Source organism: Macaca nemestrina, chromosome 5 (genome assembly GCF_043159975.1).
Source record: "Macaca nemestrina isolate mMacNem1 chromosome 5, mMacNem.hap1, whole genome shotgun sequence".
Classification (NCBI taxonomy): Eukaryota; Metazoa; Chordata; class Mammalia; order Primates; family Cercopithecidae; genus Macaca; species Macaca nemestrina.
In genome coordinates, this window is record NC_092129.1 from 107,217,135 (window position 1) to 107,244,893 (window position 27,759).

General features: G+C 32.5%; 1 protein-coding gene across 3 annotated transcripts in view; it reads left to right on the forward strand.

Moving 5' to 3' along the window:
• Positions 1–27,759, forward strand: part of PHI (pleckstrin homology domain interacting protein) — a 137,903-nt gene that overhangs the window by 53,687 nt on the left and 56,457 nt on the right. For all 3 annotated transcript variants that reach the window (XM_011767434.2, XM_011767433.2, XM_011767435.3), the window contains exons 10-19: positions 5,527–5,597; positions 7,100–7,200; positions 7,293–7,333; positions 8,040–8,138; positions 8,900–9,053; positions 9,472–9,606; positions 20,883–21,011; positions 22,618–22,843; positions 26,304–26,441; positions 27,098–27,281. In XM_011767434.2, the coding sequence (XP_011765736.1) occupies positions 5,527–5,597; positions 7,100–7,200; positions 7,293–7,333; positions 8,040–8,138; positions 8,900–9,053; positions 9,472–9,606; positions 20,883–21,011; positions 22,618–22,843; positions 26,304–26,441; positions 27,098–27,281 (1,278 nt within the window). The remainder of the gene's footprint in view (positions 1–5,526; positions 5,598–7,099; positions 7,201–7,292; positions 7,334–8,039; positions 8,139–8,899; positions 9,054–9,471; positions 9,607–20,882; positions 21,012–22,617; positions 22,844–26,303; positions 26,442–27,097; positions 27,282–27,759) is intronic.

A 27,759-nucleotide genomic window follows, 5' to 3' on the forward strand; every position in this document is an offset into this window, starting at 1 on the left:
GAGGTGGAGTCTCACTCTGTGTCTCAGCCCACTGCAAGCTCCGCCTCCCGGGTTCACACCATTCTCCTGCCTTAGCCTCCCAAGTAGGTGGGACTACAGGTGCCCGCCACCACGCCCGGCTAAGTTTTTTGTATTTTTAGTAGAGATGGGGTTTCGTGAGCCACCGTGCCTGGCCTCTATACCATATCTTTTAAGTGGATGTAGTGGGGAGAGCAAATAGTGTATTTGCTCCATGGGTAGTCTTTGAACAAGGAAGTAGTGTATTCAGTTGATTTCACAGTGTTGAAATGGCCATTTCTGACACTCGAGGTAGAAAGTCATTCAGATTAGAAAGTATATCTCAATAATTATCTCTGACTTCTGTGTATAAATTGCCAACCCAAGTTATTTAATAAAATATGCATGCCTTTATTATTTTAAAAACAGTAGCGTTTAGATGATTGTAATGCAATGCCTGCTGCTTTAATTTCATGTGTATGAACATTCTTGTAGAGTGGTTTTTATGGCAGCTTGGGGGCCATGGTAGCTCAAGTAACATAATAAAACTACTTCGTTTGAAAAAAGATTGTGATTTAAAACATGGTTCTTTGGACAAAGCAAGTTGACTTCACTTCAGTTGCATCCCTCGTATTTAAAGTCTTTATCGATAGATAAAAGATGAAATATTTTACTGATGTATATGGACAATAGCAATAGTTAATTGTTAATTGTTGTTTTCTTGCATATATTTTTAACCTCCTTGTGGACCTGATTGGGATACCTTTCTCTCTTTCTATCTTATTTTAGAGAAGAAAAAGTGATTAGCAATGTTCAAATTGGGATAGGAACAGAAAATGTTTTACAGAATTAAGCTCACACCTTATTTATGCTTCTTGAGGATTATATTGCTAAGTACAATAACATTTCATGTTTCTGGATGCTTGAGAAGTGAGCTTTTCCATATAAGTGATTTTTTTCAGAACCTTTATGTAGAATCACATATAAACCACTACCCTAATACAGTATTTTTTCTCCATGAATGTTTTTATATAGATACAATTAGGAAAATATATATAATTTTGTTTTTTTCTTAATATTTTACCATAGATATTTACATTTATTTTAATAGCTTGCATTGTGTTCCATAGAGCTGTTGTATACAGCTTAGCAATTTTTTTTATTTTTGGACTTTGAAGTTTTTTCTGGTTATTTATAAGTAATATTCTTTCCTACTTGGTATTAAAATTGTCCCTTAAAATTTTTAAATTCAGAGTTCAGGCGTAAGAATGAGTAATGTGGCTGGGCACGGTGGCTCATACCTGTAATTCCAGGACTTTGGAAGGTCAAGGAAGGAGGATCACTTGAGTTCAGAACTTTGAGACCAGCCTAAGTAACAGAGCAAGATCTTGTCTCTACAAAAATTCAAACAAACAAACAAACAACAGCAACAACAAACACCAGACATGGTGGTGCACACTTACAGTCCCAGCTACTCAGGGGACTGAGGTGAGAGGCTTGCTTGAGCCCAGGAGTTGGAGGCTGAAATGAGCTGTGATCACACCACTATACTGTAGCCTTGGCAACAGGGCCAAGATCCTGTCTCATTAAAAATATAAAAATAAGAACAATCCATTGCTCTTTAGATATAAGCCTTGAAACACCTATTCTCTTTATGTATTTACACATAGTTGAAAACTGCCAAAAATTTGACAGGATATAGATTTCTACTGTGTTTATGTCACATAGGATTTAATTAATAAAGGCAAAAACTGTATTTAGCTATAATGCTTTTGTATAATCTGCTGGGGGAAATGACTTTAGAAACCCAGCATCTGCATTAGTTGAATGAATCAGTTCAACTTTGGGAACTCAAATATCTTTATACATTCACTTGTATGTGTATATTACCAACTCTCCAGTAAAGATGCTGTTTCTTAAATGGGTAGTCGAAGTGGCTAATTGAACCATAAGCTAGCCCCAGAGGTCTCTGGGTAGGAGGAAGCTGTCCAAGTATATTTAGACTTAGGTGTAAAGAGACTAGGAATCCTAAAATAGGCGTATAATATGATAATTACGAATTTTTATTGGTGATTATTAGGCACTTAGTCTGCCAAGCTAGTACTAAGCATTTCATATTTGTTATCTCAATCCCTATAAATAACCCTTTGAGAAAGGTACAGTTATTATCTCTGGGGCAGATAAGGGAAAAAACTGGGGCACAGCAGGTTACATTGTTAGCAGGTGGTACTGGAGCCAGGATTTAAATACTACTAGAGGTATAATATGAGAAACCCCTTTTAACCACTGTGCCAAACTAAATGGCAGTTAGTCATTGAAGGATTGGCTAGAACTTGTTGAACCTAATAAAAATACTAATATTTATTGAGCATATTGGACACTGTACTAAGCACTTTACATGAATCACACTTATTTAATTCTCCCAGCACCTCTGAGATAGGTTCTGTTAATTACCCCTGTTTTACAGATGAGGAGACTGAGGTACAGAAATGATAACTTGGCCTAAGGTCACACACTTGATAAGTGATAGACCTAGAAACTGAACTCGGCCCAAGGCCCTTTTAAAAAATGTTTCCTCAAATAATCCATCTAAAAACAAATTATGGGTACCCACTTGTTTTTTCTCTTTAAAAATATAAAATGTTTATTTTTCAATTTTAGTTTTTGTGGGTACATAGGTGTATATATTTATGGGGTACATGAGATCTTTTGATACAGACATGCAATGCATAATAATCACATGGTGTTAAAGAGGGTATCCATCCCTTCAAGCATTTATCCTTTGTTTTACAGACTATCCAATTATACTCCTTTAGTCATTTAAAAATGTATAACTATTGTTGATTATAGTCACCTGCTGTGCTATCAAATACTAGGCCTTATTCATTCATTCTATCAGTTTTGTACTCATTAACCATCCCCACCTCCCTCCCCTTCCTCCCACTACCTTTCCCAGCCTATAATAGCCATCCTCTACTATCTCATGAATTCAACTGTTTTGATTTGTAGATCCCAAAAATAAGTGAGAACATGTGATGTTTGTCTTTCTGTGCCTGCCTTATTTCACTTAGCATAATAACCTTCAGTTCCATCTGTGTTGTTACAAATGATAGGATTTCATTCTTTTTTATGGCTGAATAGTACCCCATTGTGTGTAAGTACCACATTTTCTTTATCCATTCATCTGTTGTTGGACCCTGTGGTTGCTCCAAATCTTCACTCTTGTGGCTGGGAGTGTTGGCTTATGCCTGTAATCCCAGCACTTTGGGAGGCCAAGGCGGGCAGATGACCTGAGGTCAGGAGTTTGAGACCAGCCTGGCCAACATGGTAAAACTCCTGTCTCTACTGAAAATATAAGAATTAGCCGGGCATGGTGGTGCATACCTGTAATCCTAGCTACTTGAGAGGCTGAGGCATGAGAATCACTTGAACCTGGGAGGCAGAGGTTGTAGTGAGTTGAGATAGTGTCACTGCACTTCGTCCTGGGTGACAGAATGAGACTCTGTCTCCAATAACAAAGTAACTTATAGTGCTTTATTAAATTTATTGGTTAATCAAAATAATTCACCAGTGTGTAAAGAGAAGTGTCTAAAAAAAGTATCTAAAAATAAGTAACATTAACAATGACAAAGACTCAAATGGTGGTCCATCGGGTTCCAAAGCGTCTATGTGTGCATATTTTCCATTAAACTAACATTACTGATTAGCTTTAAACCTAAACAAGTAAACAAATTAAACACATAATTACTTACATTGTCACACTAATTTAATATTTTAAAATATAATTTCATTGCTGTTGTCATTTGGCTGTAATTTAACTTAAAAAATTTTAAGTTGAGGCAGGAGAATCGTTTGAACCCGGGAGGCAGAGGTTGCAATGAGCTGAGATTGCGCCACTGCACTCCAGCCTGAGCCACAGACTGAGACTCTACCTAACAAAACAAAAAAAACACAAATCTTCTCTATTGTGAACAGTGTTACAGCAAACATGGGAGTGCAGATATCTCTTCGATATACTGATTTCCTTTCTAAAATAAAAATCTTTTAAAAAATGGTAATCTCTAAGACTATTTGCATATTTTTGTAATGAGTTTCAGGTAAACGGTTGCTTGGAGCTTATGTGAGCAGATGTACCAAAAATTAGCAAAAATCTAGAGCTACAATCCTTAAGATAGTAATGAAAGCAATGTATTTAGTTGCCTTCATAATTCAGATTAATTTACTTAAATTACACTTAATTTTGCTCTGAATAAACGTTTAGGTTTTAAGAATGTTCTAATATCTGTCTCTCTAAATGATATTTGTTTTGCTCAGCTGTTAGAACCTGTGAATATTAATAGAATTTGTTGTAAATACTAATGTAAAACTATTTACAAACTTACTTTTTAAATTCTTAACATTTTGTTGCATTCTGTGTCAGTAAAAAAAGGTAATTCTCATTGCTCAGAATATATATTAGATTGGTACAAAAATAATTGCAGTTTTTGCCATTATTTTCATGGTAAAAAACTTTTTAAACGTGACAAAAATTGCAGTTATTTTTGCACCAACCTATAGCTCAGAAATGTTTCATGTATATACTTTTTTCCAGTAAATGATCACAAAACTAAAACTGCTAAATTTGTTGTAGATTCTGAAAGTTATATAGGCTTAAGGCTCTAATTATTTTTGCATTTCCTCAAATAGTGTAGAAGAACTATGCCAAAATGAACAGTAAGTAGGGCTTCAAATATAATCAGTATATTGGAACATTACATACACATTGTTAAATGTATTAGAGCTGGTAGTATGATAAAAATCTTCATTTTCTCTAATTGGTTGGCTGTAACATTAAACATTTAATATCAGTAGTATTGATATAAAATGTAATCTGTAGTACAGTTATGTAATTTATATAAATACAGTTGAGTGTAACTTATTTTCTGTAGACTGCTATTTTGAATGAGTATTCATTATAGTTGATGTAAGAGTCACATTATCTTTAGATTTTCACTAGGATAAATGTAATATTCCTACTTTTTGGGGTCCTAAAGGACATGTTTTATCACATTAGTAGGTCAAAGAAGGGAGAAATTTAATTAAAAATGTAAAATACTGAAAAAGTTTAGTTATTGATGATATACATAAGGCACAGACAGCACCTATTTTGCTACTGTATTCATGTTTGCGAATAGCTTTATTCCTTACATGTTTGTACGTTGCTATTCTGTATGAAAAACTGAGAACATGTTAAATTTGATTAGAAGTAAGTGTAACTAGTAACTGCATGTCTGGTATGACAGTGACTTTGGGATTGTTCCATGTACGTATTGTTGTATAATGAGGAGGTCCTACAAAATCTGTATCTCGAATTTCTACAAGATCTGCTGATTTATGACACATAATGATTTCTAAGTTGTTTTTAGGAAGGGAGCCATCTGTTGCTTCTTACTTAATTTTGCCCTTCTGGGATTAGTTTTTGAAACAGATTATTTCTGGTGCTACTGGTTCCTTTAGGATTTTTTTAATTGTTTATTTTTTGTATTACAGCCCAAGACCTGCAAAATTTACAGAGCGCCCTCGGCCTGGAGTTCAAATGATCTGTTCTTCTTTTAGTGCTGGTAAGTTTCCCCCATTCTAATTTTCCACTTAAAGTTGTTCATTTAGAAACCTTCTAGTGGAGCGCATAATATTTAGGAAAATATTTACTGTTGTATTATAAATCATGTTCTTATACATATGCCAGAGCTAATGAGTAACCAAGAATCATATAAACTAGCTTAGAAGTATTTCAGTTATGTAAGAGTTTAGTTTATAGAATCACATGACTAATGTTTTTCTTTAAGAAGACTATAATGTTCTAGTAGGAGAGAATAAATAGTTTCAAAATCGACCCTGTTAAAGAATGAATGTTTAAATACTTGTTTCATTGTAAGAACAGTATTTTAAATCAGGTTTATGTTTTCATGGATTTTGAAGGTATTCTATAGTTAGGTAAAATACATTTGATTTATATTTGTACATCTTTATCAGTTCATTCGCTGCATATTGTTCTTATTTGCACTTTAAAAAATGTATAGCAGTGCTAAGATTCCAATTCAGATTTGTGTTTATGCAGCAGCATTTTGAATGGATGTTAGGGTGTTTTTAAACAAGTTATTAAAAAAAAACCTGGTTATTTGTAGTAAATTGACAAGAAAATTAAATGAAACATGATTAGATCCAAATTGTGTCTAATACCTGTTCCTCCTACCTTTATTTTCAGTTTTACTTTTTCTGCTTATTTTATAATTGTGGATAGGAGTATTACCTGAGATAAGGGATAGCAAACTGGTGAAGTGAGTCTGTTTTTGCCATACTAATATCCCAAACATGTTCATTTTCTAATTTCTAGATGTCCAGTGCCACTGCCATGGATTCAGTGTTCCGTGTAGTAATCACACAAATATAGGCATCATACATGCATCCAGAATACTCTGAATTTTTACTCCTTTTTCAAAGACAATTTGATGTTTTTAAGGAGTTAGTCGGTAGATCATTTAGCAAAAGTACTTAAATATTTTATTATATACAAGTATTATTTTCAATACTGTGGAAGAGTATTACTCTTGAGTACAGTGCACATACAAGTAACTGTAATGCAAGATAGAATGAATATGCTACAAAACAAAGTCCTAGGGGAGTTCTAAAGAGACCAGCCTCCTTTGATTGCAAACTTTGTAAAGAAAAGTTACTGAGGGAGTTGACCTTGAAAGTTTGGTAAGATTTTGACACATGGGAAATAAGAGAAAAATTTCAGCGGAATTGCAAGAGAAATATTTTCTAGTGAAGATGACAGATAATTTTAACATGGTATGGTTATATAATCACTTAGTGAAATTATTTTTTGAGCAAAGCTTTACTTCTGGAAATATTGAAAAATTCATTCTAGTCAAAGATATATTCATAAACTTCTTTCTTAAATTCCAGTTAGATGTGTTATATATTTAGGATAAATGTGAATGGTTTTGGAGTAACATATTAATTCAGTATATATTGTAATTTTGCTTACATTTTATTTTCTAATTTTCAGAGATTTTGAAGTTATGTTTTACTTCTAAATAATTGCTGTTATTCTTCATAGGTGGAATGTTTCTGGCGACGGGAAGCACAGATCATATTATTCGGGTTTATTTTTTTGGATCAGGTCAGCCAGAGAAAATATCAGAATTGGAGTTTCATACTGTAAGTATTGGTGAAAAGAATTAGATGAGTATAGTTTATGTGAGTCTAAGAGTTTATATTCAGCACCCACTTTTTTATTTGTTTATATATAGGACAAAGTTGACAGTATCCAGTTTTCCAACACTAGTAACAGGTAAAATATTTGTCTAATTTAATTCTAATTTTAAAATTATGAAATAAAGACAATTTTAGTCATCAGATTTTATTTGAAGTTGTATAGGAAATGATCACCTACCTAAAATAAAGATCTTGACCAGTTATACTTAAAAGTGAATAAAGCCTTCACGTGCATAGGCACAAGTCTTTATCTTATTTGTAATAATGTTGGTATCCTTGGACACTTTTAGTAATAACTGCTTTTTAAATTACCCTGTATATTCCATATATGTTTCAAAATGTAGAGAAGCTTTTGGTATAGATTGAAAATATGTCACAGTATAATATTTGAGGCAGACCTGTTTATTGATGATGTATAAATTTTCCCATGTTCTTGTTATAAAAGGAAATAAAGCTACTTCTAATACCTTGAGTAGAATAAGTCAGATTCTTTAATATTGAGAAGAAAATCGTTGTTTTTTCCTTGGAAAATGTCGATTTTATTTCTAGGGTAGTACATAGTGACCTTGAATCACTTTGTCAAATGTTATTTTTGTGACCTAGCCATGAAAATTGGAACGTTTGCATATAAAATTCTAAAAAGCCCATAAAGTTTCAGAAGTTACTAGAATGCTGCATAAGTAAAGATGAATGCTATCTTTTTAAATGAGATCTCAGGAAAAAGTGCATTTTGGTAAAGCATGTATGATTTCTCTTTGGGGGATTGATTCCTTTTAATATAGGTTTGTAAGTGGGAGCCGTGATGGGACAGCACGTATTTGGCAATTTAAACGAAGAGAATGGAAGAGCATTTTGTTGGATATGGCTACTCGTCCAGCAGGGTAAGAGGTCAAATTTGAAATATTCTGTAGATATTGATTATTTAAAGTATATTATAGTGCAGGTTGGTGACTCTCAGCCTATAAAATTATATGTCATGTTAAAATTACTACTTTTCTGCAATAACTAGAGGTACAATTGGAGATGAGCAGTGTAGATTTTTATGAAATGATTCATTGGCATATTTGAGGACATTTACTGAATTAATTTTTTTAAGGGGATGATAAAAGTACTGTAATAATAGTTTTAACTCTAAATATTTTTTTCAGAAACTAGAACATATTATGTTTCATTTGTCACAGAGGGACAATATTTTATGTCCAATGGTTTCTTCAGCCAAGATAAATTATACTGCGTGTTGTAACTGTTATTTTGCTTTTAATGTTTTTCTCCACTTGTATTTGTGTGTAGTCATCTCGGATGGGAAAGCAGAACAGTCAGCAGGGGATGACAGCAACAGTAAAAGGTGGAGAGTGAGCAGCATGGCACAGAATTCCTGGATCTAGATAGTGTTATAGCAGTGATATTTATGCAAGATCATCTGTTACTAATGGCTTCGAAGTGCTAGAATTCTGGAAATCATGGATTTCCTGACTTGGTGCAGAGATTTTTACCCTCATTCCATGTTGATTCAAACTTCTCAGTTACTGTTAAGTGACAGTTATTATGTTAGTGAATATAAATACAAATTATAGATTATATGTTTTGGTTTTTGTTGTGTCAGTATTTTAATAGTCAGTGTAAAATACTTCCTCGCTTTCAGCCAAAACCTTCAAGGAATAGAAGATAAAATCACAAAAATGAAGGTTACTATGGTAGCTTGGGATCGACATGACAATACAGTTATAACTGCAGTTAATAACATGACTCTGAAAGTTTGGAATTCTTACACTGGTCAACTAATTCATGTCCTGATGGTGAGAAAAAATTCTAATCTTTATTTGATATAACTGAAGCTGACTATAGAATGAAACATTCTCATTGAGGAATAAAGTCTTTTATGTTAACTAAAATCTCTTGCTTGCTGGGGTAACTGCTTTGTGAGTGACTATGAATAATTTTAATAATGCAGTTAAACAGGTTTGGCTTGGAAATATATAGTAGATATTTGCTGTTTTTTTTTTTTAATATGAAAAGATCCATCCACCAAGCCCTGGACAATGATATTAGCTCAGTTTCATTATTATTTATATATGACAAATTTGAATAGTTTTGCCAATTTAATACTTCTTAAAACTCCATTTCTAGAAATAGTGCCATATTGGTATTTCATTATGTTTGTTTTTCTTTCTTTTTTAATATCTATGATTCCTTGACACTTCAAAAATATTCCAGGGTCATGAAGATGAGGTATTTGTTCTTGAACCACACCCGTTCGATCCTAGAGTTCTCTTTTCTGCTGGTCATGATGGGAATGTGATAGTGTGGGATCTGGCAAGAGGAGTCAAAATACGATCTTATTTCAATATGGTAATTATCATTCTCTTCATTTTATACCTGCTAAAGATTTGGAAATTTTTTGACAAAGGTACTCTGCATATCACAAAGGAAATCCATTTAAAAATTGGTTCATTATTTTGACTTTAAATTCCCATCAATAAAGAATGATTTATTTCACACCTTTATTGACATGCTGAATTTAAAAGAAAATTAATTGTGCATATTACAGTGCCTGTATATTGTGATAACTGATACAGTTTTAGCAGTGAAACTTTGGAAATTCACAAGTATGAAGATACAATGTAGAGAAAAAAAAATATTTGGAAAACCATATGAAGAAATTATAAATAAATACATTGTATTATTGTACTTCTTTAATAGTGTTCTAGCACAATAGAATTTGACTCAAGTACACTGATTTTAAAATTAAAGCCAAAGAATCAGGCATTTCTTGCTTTTAATCAAGTGGTAGTATATTAAATATTTGAGTTTATACCCCTTTCTCTCCACATTTTGTTTCTTAGATTTTAACATAATTTGCTGAGTATTTGAATTACAGTGTTTTAATATGTCGCATACAACTTACTGAGCAGTGTTTCCACTTACTGTATGAAGTATAAAGGTCTCCTCAACTACTGTAGTTTGTGTAGTCATATTTTTTTTATGTCTACTTCCTGTATATTAGAGATACCTTTCAACAAAGAACAGAAGAAAAAAAACTCTTTCCACTATTTCAGCATGTTTAAATTTTTTAAAAAAACCAATTATAGAAACCTTTAGTAATGAACCATAAAACAATACAATTAGTACATGTGGTCAGAATTATTTTGCGAAATAAATTATTTTACAAAACAGTTATTTGTGAAATATGGTTTGTGAAAAAACTGGATGTGATGCTATGCTTGATTGAGAATCAGAGTAAAGTTATTTCTATGTCGTGAGTAAGCAGATATAATAGCAGATTTTTTAGTGAGGGAAATAACTTTAGCTATTTTTAAGGCTGTGCCTTAGTGTACGTTGGTAAGAAATAAGGTTTGTGAAACCCTCTATTTCTGGGAAACAGTGTTAATTATTTGGTGTGCACTTGTTAGTGATTGATGGATTTCCTTTGTGATTGTATTGAGATTTTTTTTAAAAACCACCGGTAAATATGCTACTAAAAAATATTTTCTTCTTTTCTATCCTTGTGTTTCTAATTTGCTCCTTTTTGGAATATCTGTTGAATAAGGAAATTAGTCATTTCTCAATTTGTCTTTATAGCTTAAAAAAAATAATATGTGGGCTATGCATATACTAGTGGCTTCATTTTAGTAGTTTTGCATTTCCAAAGGGCATTATTGTATTGGTAGACTGTTTGGAGGGAAACTTTTCTCTCATAATTGAATACTGCTTTAACTTTTCAGTTATAAAGGTGAATTTTCCCTTATCAGGTAAGTTGGTCACACTAATATTCTACCTTTTCAGTAGATATAAAAACTGCAGTACCTTGAGAGTTAAGTGATTTGCCCTTAGACCATTAAAAATTAGTAATGTAACCAGGAGTAGAAGTCAACCGTAATATATTGTTATTTTTGAAAATTAGCTGAGGGATTGGTTACATTACTGCCTTAGAAATTGTTTATTGTTAAATAAGAGTATTAGATGAGGATAATTTTCTGGTTCTTTTTATGGATAAGAGATAGGAAAACCTCTAAAGAGGGCAGAAGAAACAAATATATGTAATAAGTTGAATTGGATAGTATTCATAGAATTGCAGAGAGTGAGCAAAACATAAACCAAAAGTTTAAAAAATATATCCTGCATTTAAAAAAACAGAAAGTGAGCCACCGTTAATCTCATTAAAATAAAGATACTACCTTTAATTTTTTGTATGATGTTTAATGGTTTCCAAAATGCTCCCACATATTTTACCTCCTTTGGGTCCCATGAAAACCTTGTAAGATGGTCAAGATAGATTTTATTACTCTTGGTCTTAGGAATGGAGAAACTGTACATTATAGAGATGAAGTGCTTTGCCCAAATTTACTGAGTTCACACAGCTATTATGCGGACCGTTGGAGCATAAACCCATGATTCTGGCTGTACTCAAATCTAGTCATGTTTGGCTTTTTGAGCTTTTGTCAATGTTATTGCATAGCTAACTTTTAACTATACTCAGCTAGTAATATGTCCATGAAGAAATGTTTTCATAATGGTAATAAATCTGAGTGGATCTTTTGACATCTTACTCTTTAACTTGATTTTTTTCCTGTCTGTCTTTTATGAGTTATCTAATTGCCCTAATTCTTTTTGCTCTTCACTCTTTTGTTCTTTTCATTGCTTGTTTTATTTATGGACAAATGGAAGATAAAGCATCCAGCATTGCTATTAAGAAAATAAAAAACAATTCGAGGGAGGGCCTGTGTTCTCACTGCTTGCTATTATGAATGTTGAGTTTTGGCTATAATTATAGCCGTTTGGCTCTATGTAGCTAATCAGTAAGTTTTTCAGTTACTAAAATACCACGATACTTGATTGCATACAAATTTAATCCCTGATGTTAAGTTGTAGTAGTAATCACAAGTTCAGTTTAGTAAATGTTTTTTGAGCACCATGTGAAGGGTCTAGTCATATATAGTGCTTTGGTCTATTAGAGGATGAATAATTCTGGTGGAATACTCCTTTTTTTGACTAGAAATGGTGAAAGTTATGTGAAGTATTGTTAAGATCAATTAATATTTCATGTGACCGTTAAAACTGAAGTTTATAAAACAGATAAGTAAACTCACCATTCCACCTATAGCTGGAAAATAAGGAATGTAGACTATACCTTTAGAATAACAGTTTTATGTATACATTTCTTAAATACTGGTTTTTATTAAGTACATTTTAAGAATAATATTTCTCCTGCTTTTTGAATAATAATTGAATTTTCCATTGGAAATTTATAGTATCTTTGCAAAAGATAATGGAAATCATGTAACATATAATTTAGTATTTTGTATTCATCAGCATTTTACCGCTTTTTTTTGTGCAATTATGAAAATGTAAATTCTTTTTTTGAAATTTTAGAAATAGCCAAAAATCCTGTAATGTTAAAAAACCTTTCAAGTGAAAAGGTGAACTTTCAAATGCCTGATACATAGTAATTAAATTTAATAATTTTTAAATATTATAAGATTATAAAACATTAACATTTAATATTGCACTGATCGTCATCATTCTAATAAATATTCTGTTTTTTTCTGTTTCAAGCCATGCCTTATACTTTTAAAAATTTCTTGTGCTTTCTTTTGGGACCATCTAAATTTTTCAGCAAATTAAAGAGTTTGAGATTGGGAATTTAGATAAAGATATTTAGTTCTTTTATGTTTAAATAATTTACTTCATTCTGAAATCTTGAAATGGATTCTCAACTTTCAAAGTGGTATTCTCCAGAAAAACTGATGAGTTTATTTTTCTTATTTTTACTGCTAACTTTCCTCCTAATAGAGGATCTCAGTGATAAAAGCAGTTGGGGAGTGGGTTCTGGGTTTGTTTTTGCTGCTTATAAGTAGTATATGACACGTGAGATAATGTTTTAAAAGAGGCTAACATAGGGCATGAAATGGAATACACACAGTACATGTAGCTTGTACTCCCCCTACCGTTTCTGTTGTCTCATCTTTAACTAAAAACTTTTAAAAACCCTTATTGGAAAAGCCTTTGTAGTTCTTTTTGTTGCTGTTGTTTTTCTTTTTTTAAATGAACAGGAGAAGAAGCCAAAGAGAATTTTGTAGAGAAAATTATGAGACAACTTTATTCTTTAAAAACAAACAAACTAAATTCTAGGCCTTCAGTACTTTTATCAGTTATTTCTTTACGAATCAACTGAACAGTCCTTACATAACTTGAGTATTCAGAGGAAATGTAGTATATATTTGGATATTTTCCTGAAGCAAGTAGTGTATATTAAGAATATTCCAAACTATAATACTTGGGTATAACTTAGCCCACATTTGTTTGGCATTGGCAGGAGGTAAACATCAGAATAGTTTTGTTTTGATGAGAGTTGTTCTAGACTCTAAAGTCTCTATACTCCCATAAATGCTAAAAGGCAGATAAATAATTCCCAGAAATAGCTTGAAAATGTGTGTAACTCTCAGGACTGAAGCTGAGGGCCTTGTATGAAAGAGGTCGCCAGGTTTAGAAGTTAATTATAACCTTAAATGTTCCTAAATATAAATTGTTTTATGGTCTTTTTTTCCCCATTAAATTATCACAGGACAGCTAAGTTTTAACTATGAGTTTAAATGAATATTAAATTAATTTGAAAAGATAAAGAGACTTTTCACATTTCTTAGTACGAGGCCATTTGAATATTAAATAGTAAATAAAAGATGCTTGGAGTTGAATTTGTAGACCCCATGTTTTTAGTAGCTTTCCTCATGTTTCTCGCGGTTTTGCTTTATTTCTCTTACTCTTTCTTTTCTCTATAGCCCTAGCTGTGTCTCTCTCTTTCCATATCTTTCTATTTCTGTCATGTTACTCAAAGCTGTAGTTTGTTGCCTCCTGTCTGGTTTTGATTTTAATCAAAGAGTACAGTATGTCTCTTGATAGAAAGCAGTTTTACTGAATTTGATTTTTGCTTTACTTTTGTTGTTTCATGGGTAAATTCCAAAAACGTTTTTATTTGATTAAAGTTTTCCTTATTTTTATAATTGTTCTCTTAACCTTTCTTTTACTTAAGAGATTTTTTTTAAAAAAAGTTCCAGTGTCCACTAATCCAGAACAATATATTTCTCCTTGCAACGTTCCAAACGAGCAGAGGCTGCCAATCTACCACCCAGAATTTTTGTACATGCATACTTCTTCTGATGTTAACATGTTCTCAGTGTGACCTGTACTTTATAGTTTTAGATAATTGTAGCTGTATATATCTAGGAAAGGGAGAAAGAGAAGCTCAAAATAGATACATCTCGTATTGTGTTATCTCTTATGAATCAGGAGAAGAGTCTCTCTCTTTCTCTTTCTTTCTTTTCTTTTCTCCCTCTCCCGTCCCTCCCTCCCTCCCTTCCTCCCTCCCTTCTTTCCTTCCTTCTTTCTTCCTATCATCATCTAACAAGATATAATGTCCTATATTTATACTCTCTGTGTTAAAAGGACTCTCTGATGCTTCCAGTCTATGTTTCAGCTTCTTTGGGTAAGGAAGTACCTTCGGTCTTCTTATACACTAGTTATTATCACTTTCTTTCAGGTTTTAGGATTCTTTTGATTATATCTCTTAGATATATATATATATATATATATATATATTGGTACCAAAGGCATGTTAATCTGTTACCATGAATGTGACTTTGTCTCTCCAGCTTCTTGTACTGCATTATATTTGGTGAATTACTTTTATGTAGTAATTCTTTGACATAGTCCATGACTTGCTATCACAAGGGTATTTGAGATTTGATAGTTATAAGAGAAAGTATATGAAATTATATAGAATATAAACATGCAGATGAAAACATTTTAACAAATATTTGAGTATTTTATTATTTGAGTGTTTTATTTTGTGTTAAGCACAAAATATGAGGACCGCAAGGGAGAAATAAGACATGGTCTTTATTTTTAGTCAGACTACAGTTAAGTTGGGGAGATAAAATATACAAAATATACCTTAAGAGATAAATATTGATAAATAATTTCAAATGGTAGCATGACAAATGAGAAAAGACAATTGCTGTATCTTAAGATGTAGGGATCACGTCAGGGTGGACGATCGGAGACATTTTGTTGAGGAGGAGGAATTGAAACTATGCCTTGAAAGATAAATAGGAATCGAGTCAGTAAGAAAGAGAATGAATTTTATAAACAGGAGAAATATTATAAAAAGCTGAATGTGAAGACATGTTCATAGTTATTTAGAAAGCTTTATTGCAATAGATTTTGGAAATAATGACAAAAAACAAATTGAGAAGAACTGTCAGTGACTTCAAATGATCTCATAGGCATAAATACCTATGAACCTTGTGGGGACTTTGGTAAATTATTTTATAGGATGGTCAAGAAGCTAAGAGAAAAATAATTTGGTTGCCAGTAGTACTATTTCAGGTATGAAATTGAATAAGTGTGAGGAAAACTACTTTAATTAGTCATGAAAAATTATAGGGTAGGTGGTAGGAAATTTGTAAAGAAAAAAATGCATAAATGACTTGGTGTTTTGTGACTATATGGGGATTTGGGCTATAGGGTGACAGGGAGGAAAGATTTAATAAATGGGTTTATAGAGTGTTAAGCCCGGGTGACCTTGAGAACAATGGTTTTATTAATGGAAATAGGAAAGACATAAGGGAGAACTGACTTCTTTTTTCAGTTCATTTGTAATAATGTTTATTATGTTGAACTACCTATGTGGAAATGGCCAGCTGGCACTTGGAGATAGACTACTTAGAGGGACTAGGAGTAAAAAGAAGAAAATATTGAAGTGTTTCCTATAGAATATAGTTTACTTCCTCATGGAGACAGGACAAGGAAGTGCAGAAGGCTTAGAAGTAAACTTTGGGAAATACTCATATATTTAGCAGAATGGAAAAGGGGTCACAATCCCTAGAGAGTGTGTCAAGGAAGACACACCATGCTAATATGCCAAAAAGACCAAAAGAAAATAAACCACAAGGAAGGCTTTATCAATAGTACTGATCTCCCCAGACAAATCAGAATATTGGTACAAAATGCAGTTAAATTTGAAGATATTTATTTTGGTAATATTTTTCTTTTGATGAAAATCTAGAGCTGATTTTTCAGAATCACTTTTATATAATATATATTTTTTTCATTTTATATAATAATCTGATCTGATTTTATCAAGTCAGGTCCAGCAGTTTTCTTTTTTATGTTGGCGTAAGTTAAAGAACTTTCAATATTAAAATAGCCATGCAGTAACAATATTTTAAAGTAATTTGATAACACTTGAACTGTTGGAATTTGGATAGTTTCTTTTAAGGTCGTCTTTGTTTATATAATGACTGTAGTAATGATGAGAAGATAGCCAATGCTTTATTTATTTATTTATTTTTTGAGACGGAGTCTCGTTCTGTCACCAGGCTGGAGTGCAGTGGCACAATCTCTACTCGCTGCTACCTCCGCCTCCCGGGTTCAGGCGATTCACCTGCCTGCCTCAGCCTCCCAAGTAGCTGGATCTACAGGCGAGCACCACCACACCCAGCTAATTTTTGTATTTGTAGTAGAGACAGGGTTTCACCATGTTGGCCAGGATCCAACACTTACTTCAGATATACATCTGAGTCTCTTCTGTATCTAGTGTACATATTTTCCCCTATGTTAGCAAGCTCTAATCTAAAAGTTTTTTTAATACATAAGGAAGGACTTCTTAAGGGTTATTCTTAGCATAAATTCCATTTATCAGCTCTTTTCATTCTTGGTATATGAGTCCATTTCATAAAATTAGGATATTTTAAAAGATGCATAATTTTAAATTTTGGAGTATTTCCTAGGTAAGATGCTTTTAATCACTGATATGTTTAAAAAAAAAAAACAAGACAAACTGACCCTGCTAATAGAATTGAAATAACTCTAGAAGAGGATGGTTCTGCCTAAGATAACCCATAGTTTTTAACCTTCCTCCTTTGTGTTAAGGTTTTTTTTCTAGAAGCGTATACTTCTCATATTCACTCTCTATATATTCTTCACGATTGATATAATTTAGACCCTGAATTTTAGTATGCATTCTGCTTTTAATATACTTCATCTCCGGATTTGTCCAGTTTTTTCCAACATACCTTTCCGAACCTCAGATGGTAGGATTTTAGAACTGGACTCTAGTGATCATTTATCTCCATCATTCCACAGAGAGTAGGTGATTTACCTATTACTGATGGAGAGATGTCTTGGGTCTTCAATCTCATTCCTCTGTCTAATCATTCATCTCTCTGCTTCACGAAAATTACGTTACTTGTATATAGTACCCTCCCTCTGAAAAGGTATTAGTATTCTTTCCTTAATGAGTCTGTCCTCATCAGAGCTCTTAGCTCATAAATTTTTGTATCATTTAATTTCTTTAAAGTTCAGTATAAATCTCTAAATGCCTAACAAGTTTATACTACTCATGTATTGGTAGGATTTACAGAATTCTTTAGTCAGTATGAGAATTTTCTAATAAGAGAGTCACTATTTTAACACATCCGATTCTCCCATCTCCTTTTAAAAATAAAACAAAATACAATAATTGCTGAATATACCTTTATTTCTTTTCTTTTTAGTCCTCTTATTCTTTTTGAAGCTTTCACAGTTATTGGGAAATACTGTCTCATAGATTATCTCGACTAAACCTTATTGATATTTAGTGTGTATGAGCTTTATGTGGTCTTTATATATGTCCAAAATAATGCATAACAAGCATACTTGATTTTATGAGAGGAATACTTCATCCAAAATGCACTTATTTTGGTAATTTGTCATTACTTATTAATTTCACTCTTTTGTAATTATTTTACTACAACTGCAGTAAGTGCTAGCTAGCAAAAGCTATATGTAGTATTAAATTTCATGTTGACACATTTTCTTGCTATGCAGGGCATTTAATTTTATGATAGTCTCATATACCTTTCATTTGGTTAGAGAGGGTATTTTCTTTTCATTTTTGAAGATAAGCCTCATTGCTTTCTAGTAGATGTGAATATTCAAATAGTGCTTTCATTTAAAATTTTGTCCTTGAGAATTCTTACTCATAAATACTTTGGCCCTTGTTTAAAAAGATAAAATTCTTTTCTTTTGATTGGCTTAGTTAATCATACCATACATTTTAAAACCAGCTAGGATATTTTTAGTTAATATAGAGAAAGTAAAATATTTTCCTGTTTTATATCATCAACTGTTTGGAAGCCTGGTCTTGGAAAACCTAGTCTGCAGTTTATAGGTATGGGTGTTTATTGTCTGAGCATCCATTAATAGAGAATTGCCTTTTAATTGATGAGGTTAGAGGCACCTTTCTAACCGGTTCATGAGTAAAGCGGATTCTTTTAATGCCTCCTTTCGTAAACAAATGGTTAATACAAATAATATCGTTTTCTTTTTTTTGATATGATTGAAATGTACTTTCATTTTCTCCATATAAAAGTCACTTTGGAGTTAAACAGATGCCTTATACCAAGAAAATTAATATTGTCTTGCCATATTCACAATGGAATGTGTTATATAGGACACACAGGCATCCTAAATATGATTGCTATTTTTTCTTTGGTTTTCAGAGCTTTATAAGCTTCAACTGTCCCCAAAGATTATTTTAGAGATCTACTAACTGTAAATGTGACAACATTGATAAATAATAGGGTCAAGGGTTGATCAGTCCTATTTGCCCCCCAACCCTCACCCCCAGAAAGAAAAAATGTTTGTTTAAACAACACATGAAGGATACCATGCTTAGGAACCTTTGTCAGATTTCCTTTGAAATTGCTAAATTGGACTACTACTTTCGAGTCTCCGCTCTACTGTCTACTTAAAATTGTAATCTTAGACTTGTAATTACACTTCTGGAAACATTTATTAGAGTAGATTTACAAAGTAGTTGCTTTTTGTTCTCTCTCTTGCCTTCTGTGAAATTTTCAGTGAACGGAGTTAAAAAAAAATCATTTAACAACACATGGCTAAGGCAGTTTCAATCCCCTGATTTTTAGTTTTTGATATAAAAGTCTATTTAGAGGTATACTTTGTTCATGTGCTTGCTTATTTATAACAGTTCATGTAACTTTTTTTTTATTTGCCTAGGAAAACACAGAAAAATAAAGACTTGAATCCTGAATTTCTACTTATAGTCTTTCATTTTTGGCAAATGCCTAGCTGTATGGCTACTGGTGCCCTTGTGGTAATCTGGAGAAATAGTTATATTCTTTCTAGTTTTTGAATTGTTTTAAAGTAGACTTGAAATCAGTTACCTTCCTCTCCTATCTTACCATCCTCCAACTTTCTTCACACTCGAGATATAATCCTGTTTCACTTATTCATTTTCTTTCTTTTACAAGTTTTTGTATGTATTAAACATTAGATAATTTTACTAGGTTTATCTAATATGGTTACATTTTTTTAAAAGTTATTCTTTCTTTTCTATTATTGTAACCATCCAAAAGAGCATTAATAAGCACTGTTGCACACATTTCTTCTTTTTAGCAAGCCAAAGGAAAAAGCTAGTTTTCTTTTTGAGGCAGTCCCATTTGTGGTATTGTATTAACTTCTTAGGTAAAGTCCTTTCTTTTATAGAAATTGAGTTTTCTCTTTTTACCAAAATGCAAACCTTCCTTGAGAAATCCGTTATTCTTCTTCTGAATTTTAACTTCTGCATTTGGTGAACTGTACATCCATCCTTATGCCGCGTTTTTAATACTAAAGAAAGAAACCACTTTTCTCTTTTCCAAGCATTTCCTGGGATATTACTAATAAAACTCAATTTGTTCTAGATCAGTGGATACCGGAACAGAAAGGAGGTATTTCTTACCTGATAATGTGTGTGTGTTCCGATTCTGCTAATCCAGAAATCCAACAGCATTTGTTGAAAATCATCCTTAGTTGTTATTTGTTAGGGAGTCAACTCCCTATTTTAGTTGTTTCTGAAATTCAGTCCCTAGATGTGCTTTAGATAGGGTAGAATTTTTACCTCTTTCAGAACACTGCTAAAGAAGTTTTCAACTGGAACATAGTCTGAAGAAGCACTGAGAGCAAAAAATTCAGAGTGGTGATTGGCCACCTCTGTTTGATTGACAGGTTGCAGGGAGGAAACCCATTCGTTCTGGATTAATGGAACTGGAAAACAGAAAACAATTATCAGGTAAAAAAAACCTTTTCTTTAACCTTTGAAATTCACCATTTAAAAGACGAGTCAGACTACCAGGGAATTTATTACCAAAAATAATAAAATCTAGTGTCATTTGAGCAGTGATCTCTGGCTACTACTTCCAAGAGTTACCAAAAAATCGGTACAGTTGCTACATGTCAGCTTTTGCAGAAAGGGCATGATTGAACAGAGATAGATGGAGTTTAAGACGTAATTATGTGTTAAATCTGAGTTTAAAACATGAAGCAGAATTCTATGGGTGGGGGAGATTGGTATTCTTTTATTTCCTGAATTGTGTTTGGTCTGTGGATAAATACTTTATTTTTGAAGGCTATTAATCTGGCACTTTTCATGAATATTCATAAATTTTATTACCATACTATGCTTGTTTTGCTTAATCTTCACTTCATTAGGATGTATACTTCTTTTATCATAAAATTATTTTAATAATAGTGACCAATTCTTTACATTTTAATGGTAGTTTTCTTACTGTTGGTTAAATATATTTCAGATTGAAGGCCAAGGACATGGCGCAGTATTTGACTGCAAATGCTCTCCTGATGGTCAGCATTTTGCTTGCACCGACTCTCATGGACATCTTTTAATTTTTGGCTTTGGGTCCAGTAGCAAATATGACAAGGTAGAGTATGATGACTATTTATCATGTCCTTATTTTTTTTTTAATGCATGTTTAGGGGTTGTATGTTTTTGGAGTGGGTGAGAATCAGCATCTTTACATTCAGGATAAAATTTGAAGAATCTTATGTTAAGTAGTCTGGAGACTTAGTTTTGGAAAGGAAGGTGAAGACAGCAGTTAAATCTCACTTTATTAGGGCTTATTATTTAAAAATCTACATATTTCAGAAAAAAAATAACTCTTAGCCTGCTGGAGCAATCTAGATTGGAATTCTTAACATGGGGTATATAAACTGGAGATGGAAGATGTTATCCATAGTGGGACTCTGAAATTATGTAAAATGTTTTATTTATGTAGATAATATGTACTTATCTAGGGTACAAATCTGTGGCTTTCATAAGGTTCTTAAAAGTGTATTATATTACCTGATTGTAATGTTTTTTATTAAAGATCCTGTCCAGTTTTGGGGAGCTTTTTTTTACAGGGTGGGTGTGAAATGTCTCATTATGTTGCCTAGACTGGCTTTGAATTCTTGGGCTCAAACAATCCTCTTATTTCAGCCTGCTAAATAATTAGCTGGCACTACAGGCATATGCCCTGCCTCTGTGCTCAGCATTTAAAGACCTCAACTTTAAGATCAGTGACTAAAAGAAGTAAATTGATTACTTGTGGTGGAATGGTATAAAAGATTATGATAGTAAATATTGAGTAGTTTATAATTTAGTTTAAAAAACTGCAAATTAACCAGTGAAATTTTGTATAATAAAATTTATGTCCTGGTTGAATTTATATTAATAATTTGATATCATCTCAAAACATTTAGAGAAAATGCTTATTATCCCTTAGAAAATGTTATGTTGATTTTATAGTAATATTACACAAATCATACTTACTGTATACCTAAGGATTTAAGATAAAACACGGTAGCTGTGTGGAAGTAAAAAGACTGTTGAATGATTTATGACTAGATTTGATGTTACCATTTTAATTTAAAATTGAATATTGAATAGCTTATTTTTAGTAGTAGCTTTTCTATACAGTAACCTCCCCTTATCCACAAGGAATATGTTCTAAGACTGCAAATGGATGCCTAAAACCTTGGAGAGTACCAAACCCTATGCACACTGTGTTTTTCCGATACAGTAATGGGTGGGTAGCATATCTAGGCAATGTGGATATGCTGGACAAAGGGATGATTTGTGTCCCAAGTGAGATGGCATGTGATTTCATTATGCTTTTTGGAAAAGTGCACAGTTTAAAACTTATAAGTTGGTTATTTCTGGAGTTTTCTGTTTAGCATTTTTGGAGTCAGGTTGACCATAGGTAACTGAAACCATAGAAAGCAAAATTGCAAATAAGAGGGGACTCCTGTGTGTAATCTCTTCCTTGTTTCAGAGAAAATTTAAAGCAGCTACTTTTCTGATCATAATACTTAAGGTAGAAAATTAAAAGACCTATTTACAATTCAGGAAAATAATATTTTGAAAATTGTTGCTTAATACCATTATTTGTATTCAGATGTTTGCTTTCTATTAGAAATGTCGTAGACTTTTTTCTATAATGATACATTTTTATTTTTCCAGTCTTTTATGAACTTTTCTTTTTACAGATAGCAGATCAGATGTTCTTTCATAGTGATTATCGGCCACTTATTCGTGATGCCAACAATTTTGTGTTAGATGAACAGACTCAGCAAGCACCTCATCTTATGCCTCCCCCTTTTTTGGTTGACGTTGATGGTAACCCTCATCCATCAAGATATCAAAGATTAGTTCCTGGCCGTGAAAATTGCAGGGAGGAGCAACTCATCCCTCAGATGGGAGTAACTTCCTCAGGTAGGTGCTCTTTTTCTTAGACAGTCAAATTTTCTTCTTCCCACTGAACTGTTAAAATTGCTAATTGAGTAAAACTTTGTTTTCATTTGTTAAGTGGATAAGAAGTAAAAGTATTGTTTTATACTTTTATACAGGTCTTTGATCATGCTTAAGGATTACAAGTTAATTATGGAACACTGTCGATTTACAGCAATAATTTTGATTTACTATCCGTTTGTAACACCTAGGGATCAATAAAGTAGTTGCTGTATTTGGTGTGAAACAAGTCAATTCATTTACTTACTCAGCAACATTTATTGATAATCTCTTCTGTCTCTGACACCTGCTAAGCCATGGCTATTCAGTAGTGAATTAAACAAACATGATCCTTGCTTTCACGGAATGGGTTAGTAGATTAATAAACACAGTTTATTAGAATAAACAAATACATAGTTCAAATTGTGATGAATATTACTAAAGGGAATAATAGCATGATGTGAGAGAGATTGGAGATGGCCTGTTCACATTGAAGATGTTTTAAGAAGTTGTCAACTTTTAAAGGTTTATAAGAGGATTGACATGGAAAGTGTTGAGAACTGTTCTAGTGAAGTAATGGAGTGTTGGAGAATTAAGTGAGAGTTAAAATGGAGTCAAAGTCTACAAACTGCTTTCCCTCTTTTGACAAGAAATGTAGCACTAGTGTATTAAGTAAAAATAATGGAAATGTTCTGTAAAGAAGGTTAAACCAGTTTTGTCATTATGAATAGTTCTATATTTTTAGACTAGAAGATATTTATGAAAATATTTTAAGTTCTAGACTTTAATTGACAAAAGCTTCTAAGTAGCTTTTGCATGGAGTGACTTTTAAATAATGAAAAAAATCAACTTCAAACCTGCATCTTACTTTTCTCAAAGGATTTAGCATGAAGTTGCAGTAAAGATGGACATACTGGATAGAAAGGGCTGCTCTTGGAATTAGACATGTCTACTTAGAATGGAGGGTGAGAAGAAGCATTAGAGGAATCATTCCTGCTGCTACTGATAGAGTAGTGCAGTCCAGCGGACTTGAATATCTGGAGTTTGTGAGATTCATGTGTCTCATTACATGGACACAGCATGAACTTAGAGAATAAGTAGTATTTGAGAAGTATGGGCAGATATTCAGGTTAGGTAAGTTTCAGTATTAGAGAAGTTTTGGTCATAGAACTGAAATTAAGAGAAATGTCTTTAGTCTCTTGGAGAGGAATTGGCAAAATCAGATTGTGCCCAAGCCTCAAAATTGATAGCTACTTTAGGGTTTCAGACATAAGGAAATAAGGAAAAGACTCATTTATTAAAGTATCAGTGCTACCTAATTACTTTTTAAGTCCATTGACCAATTTATTAAGGGCTCTCATAAACAATATTTAATCCTGTATCTATGATATTCCAGTCCTGAAAGTTGAGAGAATTCGAAATTTAGTGGTATTGTGTCATAGAATCACGGGGACTGTAACTACAGCTCTGATTCTCAGTCCATTGTTCTTTCTTCCATGTAAAGTAGGCATAATCTTAAAAATGAAATACTTACCAGTTATTGGTATCCATAAGAATCGATAGCAATAATATTGGCTTTGTAATGAGTCACAAAATTTTTCAGTGTTCTAATTCTCAGAATTAAGGGTAAAAATCTTTTTTTTTGTCATGTTTTAGAGTTACTGAGTCTAAAAATGGTTAATACAAAAATAGAACAAAAGCAAAATGCTTTTCAAAAAAACCTTAGTGTTTTATGTGCAAATCCAGATAATAAAATTTATTGTGGGAAATCTCTCAGAGTTAGGGAAAAACAGATTTGAGTTATTATAACAATAAATTATCTTGTTATATTGACACCATACAATATACTTTAAATGTGTTTTTTTTCAGTTGTAAACTTGAGCTATATCAGATTATTCATCAGTATTCCAACATGTTTTTCCAACAGCAAACCGGGAAAGAAGTATAAGACATTAGAACTTTTACTTCTGTCTACTTTGCCACTTCTACCTTGGTGACCTTAAACAAGTTATTTTATCCTGTTGAATTTTAGTTTAATGTTATGCATTTAATACATGTAATTTCTTTTTCCTTTTACCCTTCTTACTACTACTTCATTTCAGAATATCCTCTCTATCTTTTCTTACCATTTAAGCCCACCTTAAAATTCTGAGCTCATCAGATCTTCTCATATACTTGTACGGCTGATACTAATTGCTCCCTTCTTTGTACTCATGGCAATATTTTTCATATATTTTATAATACACCTTTTAAAAATTTATTCAGCAAGAGAATATTTTTTAATGCCTAGCATTGTACTAGATTTAGATAATATTAAGATAAATGAGACAGTTCATGCTTTTAAGGAACGAACTGGTTTGGGCTTCATTTATGTTTTATATTGGTCTGAATACTTAGATATGTATGGATTGTTTAAGGAAGTGAAAGAGGGTAGCAGCTAATTCTTTCAGAAGTAATTGGAAAGATTTCACAGAGGAAATATCATGGAGGTGCCATTTTAGTTGGTGCTGGAATGGTAAGTTAGAGATTATCATGTTTATCTTTATAGTGGGAATATTGTGTTCAAAAGTTTCAGTGCATGAAGGTGTTTTCTTGTTAGAAGGGCAGAAGTCAAGTGGTCCTGTATGAGTGGTACAAGTAAGAATTAATGCTGGAAAAGTTGGATTGGTTAAAATACAAGTTTCTCCCTGCTTCACAGCCTTTGTACCTCTTGCCTTCTACCTGAAGTGTTCCTTATCTAGCTCTTTATGTGGCTAAGTAATTTAAATCTCAGCTCAAATGCTACCTTGTCCGAGAGGGCTTCTCTGAGTTTTCTGACCCACCATCACCTTCTTTATTTCAACACCTTTCTTTCATACTGTGCATTAACTCCTAGGTTATTGTTTACTTTCCCCATCAGTATGTTAGCTCCTTAAAGGACAAGGATCTTCATGTCCCTTATTTACCACTAGATCTCAGTACCTGGCATAGTTCCTAATGTATAGTAGAAAGTCAATAATTTATTGAATAAACAAGGCAGTAAACTTTTTTTAAGAAAGTGAGTAATCAGTGTGTCATTTTAAAAGAAACTATGATCTAAGTGGAAAACCTTACTATTGCCACTTATTAGATGTGTGACTTCGAACGGTTATTTTGGTTTTCTCATCTATAAAGTGGAGTTGTTTATATATACCTAATGGAGTTACCATAAGGATTATGAATATCTAAATCATGATAAACACTTAGTAAAAGTTAGCAACCATACTCGTCATTATTTTTGATAAACTAAGATGGACAGATGTTTTCTTTTTTTTTTTTTCCAACTCTCATCATTTACAGTTGATCATTTAAGTCTTTTACCCAAGCAACATTTATGTTAGATTCTGAACTCATAAGTGAGGTTGGTGAGTAAAGTGGTTTAAATAGTAACTGAAGTATTCATAATATTTTGTGTGGTATTGCATAGGACTGAATCAAGTTTTAAGTCAGCAAGCAAACCAGGAGATCAGCCCACTAGACAGCATGATTCAAAGACTACAACAGGAGCAAGACCTGAGACGTTCTGGTGAAGCAGCTATCAGTAATACCAACCGTTTAAGTAGAGGTAAGCAGGTATTCCATTTTAAGTGCAATATTTAAAAATTTGAAACAGCCTAAACCTCCCACAGTGTTAAGTGACTTAAAAAATTATGGTACATCCATAAAATGAAATACTAGGCTGCCAAAATGATCAGGGTTTTGAAGAATATTTAATGACCTAAGAAAATGGTTCATAACGAGATTTCAAGTTAGAGATAATGAGTTTTTAAATGTGTATATTCTTCCACATTTTCTATAGGAAACATGTAGAGTAGTCCAAGCCACATTCTTGGACATCTCATCGCCCTTATTGTTGTATATTATTAAACTTGAAGAGTCAAAACAAATTTATGAACCATAAATACTCTTGGGTTTGTCTAATTTGCGTCTTACGAAGTTTTCCCAAAAATATTCAGCATTTTTTTAAGGTAATGATTTTATATCCTTGGGGCTTAATAGTCTATAGTTATGATTCATTGATTTATCTAATCAACTGAATAACGATGTTTTGTTTTCATTAAACCACTTTTGCCTGTGGTTTAGTTCCTGATAGGGTAATTTAATTATTTTGCCACAGTAAGAAGTTTCATGTGGAAGATAGTGTTTTGTCTCTTTTTTCTGTTATAAACTAATGGAGAAATATTTCTAAGTAGAACTTAATATACTAACTTTTTCACTTAGGCTCTGTAAGTTCTACCTCAGAGGTACATTCACCACCAAACGTAGGACTGAGACGTAGTGGACAAATTGAAGGTGTACGGCAAATGCACAGCAATGCACCAAGAAGTGAAATAGCCACAGAGCGGGATCTTGTGGCTTGGAGTCGGAGGGTGGTAGTACCCGAGCTATCAGCTGGTATAGCCAGGTAAGGGAAGTTGTGAATTTTTATGTACCATAGTTCCTTGTGTTCATTTTGAATTAACAGCATTCACAGCATAATACCTTTTCAGCTCTGTAATTCCTCTGAAATTTATCTGAAAGGATAGTATAAACTATTCATGACTGTAGAAAAATTAAGTTTCTAAAATATGTTTATTTCTAGAATGATTTATGTAAATGATAAGAATGATACGTGTTAAGGTCAACAGGAAAATCATAAATTTGGATTGACCAAATGGAAGGTTTTATTGAGTAGCATATTTCAGTCTTGGTTTGTCCTGTTTAACTATATCTTAAAATACATTTTATAAAGTTTGTTATAATTATTTAATTTTTTTAATGGCTATATCCAGTCATTCACATGATATTCAGATGCAAAAAAAAAATTAATTGGAAAATACAAAAAGATTTTATATTTATTAAAATATTTATATTTAAAAGTATACATTTATGACTTTAAAAGT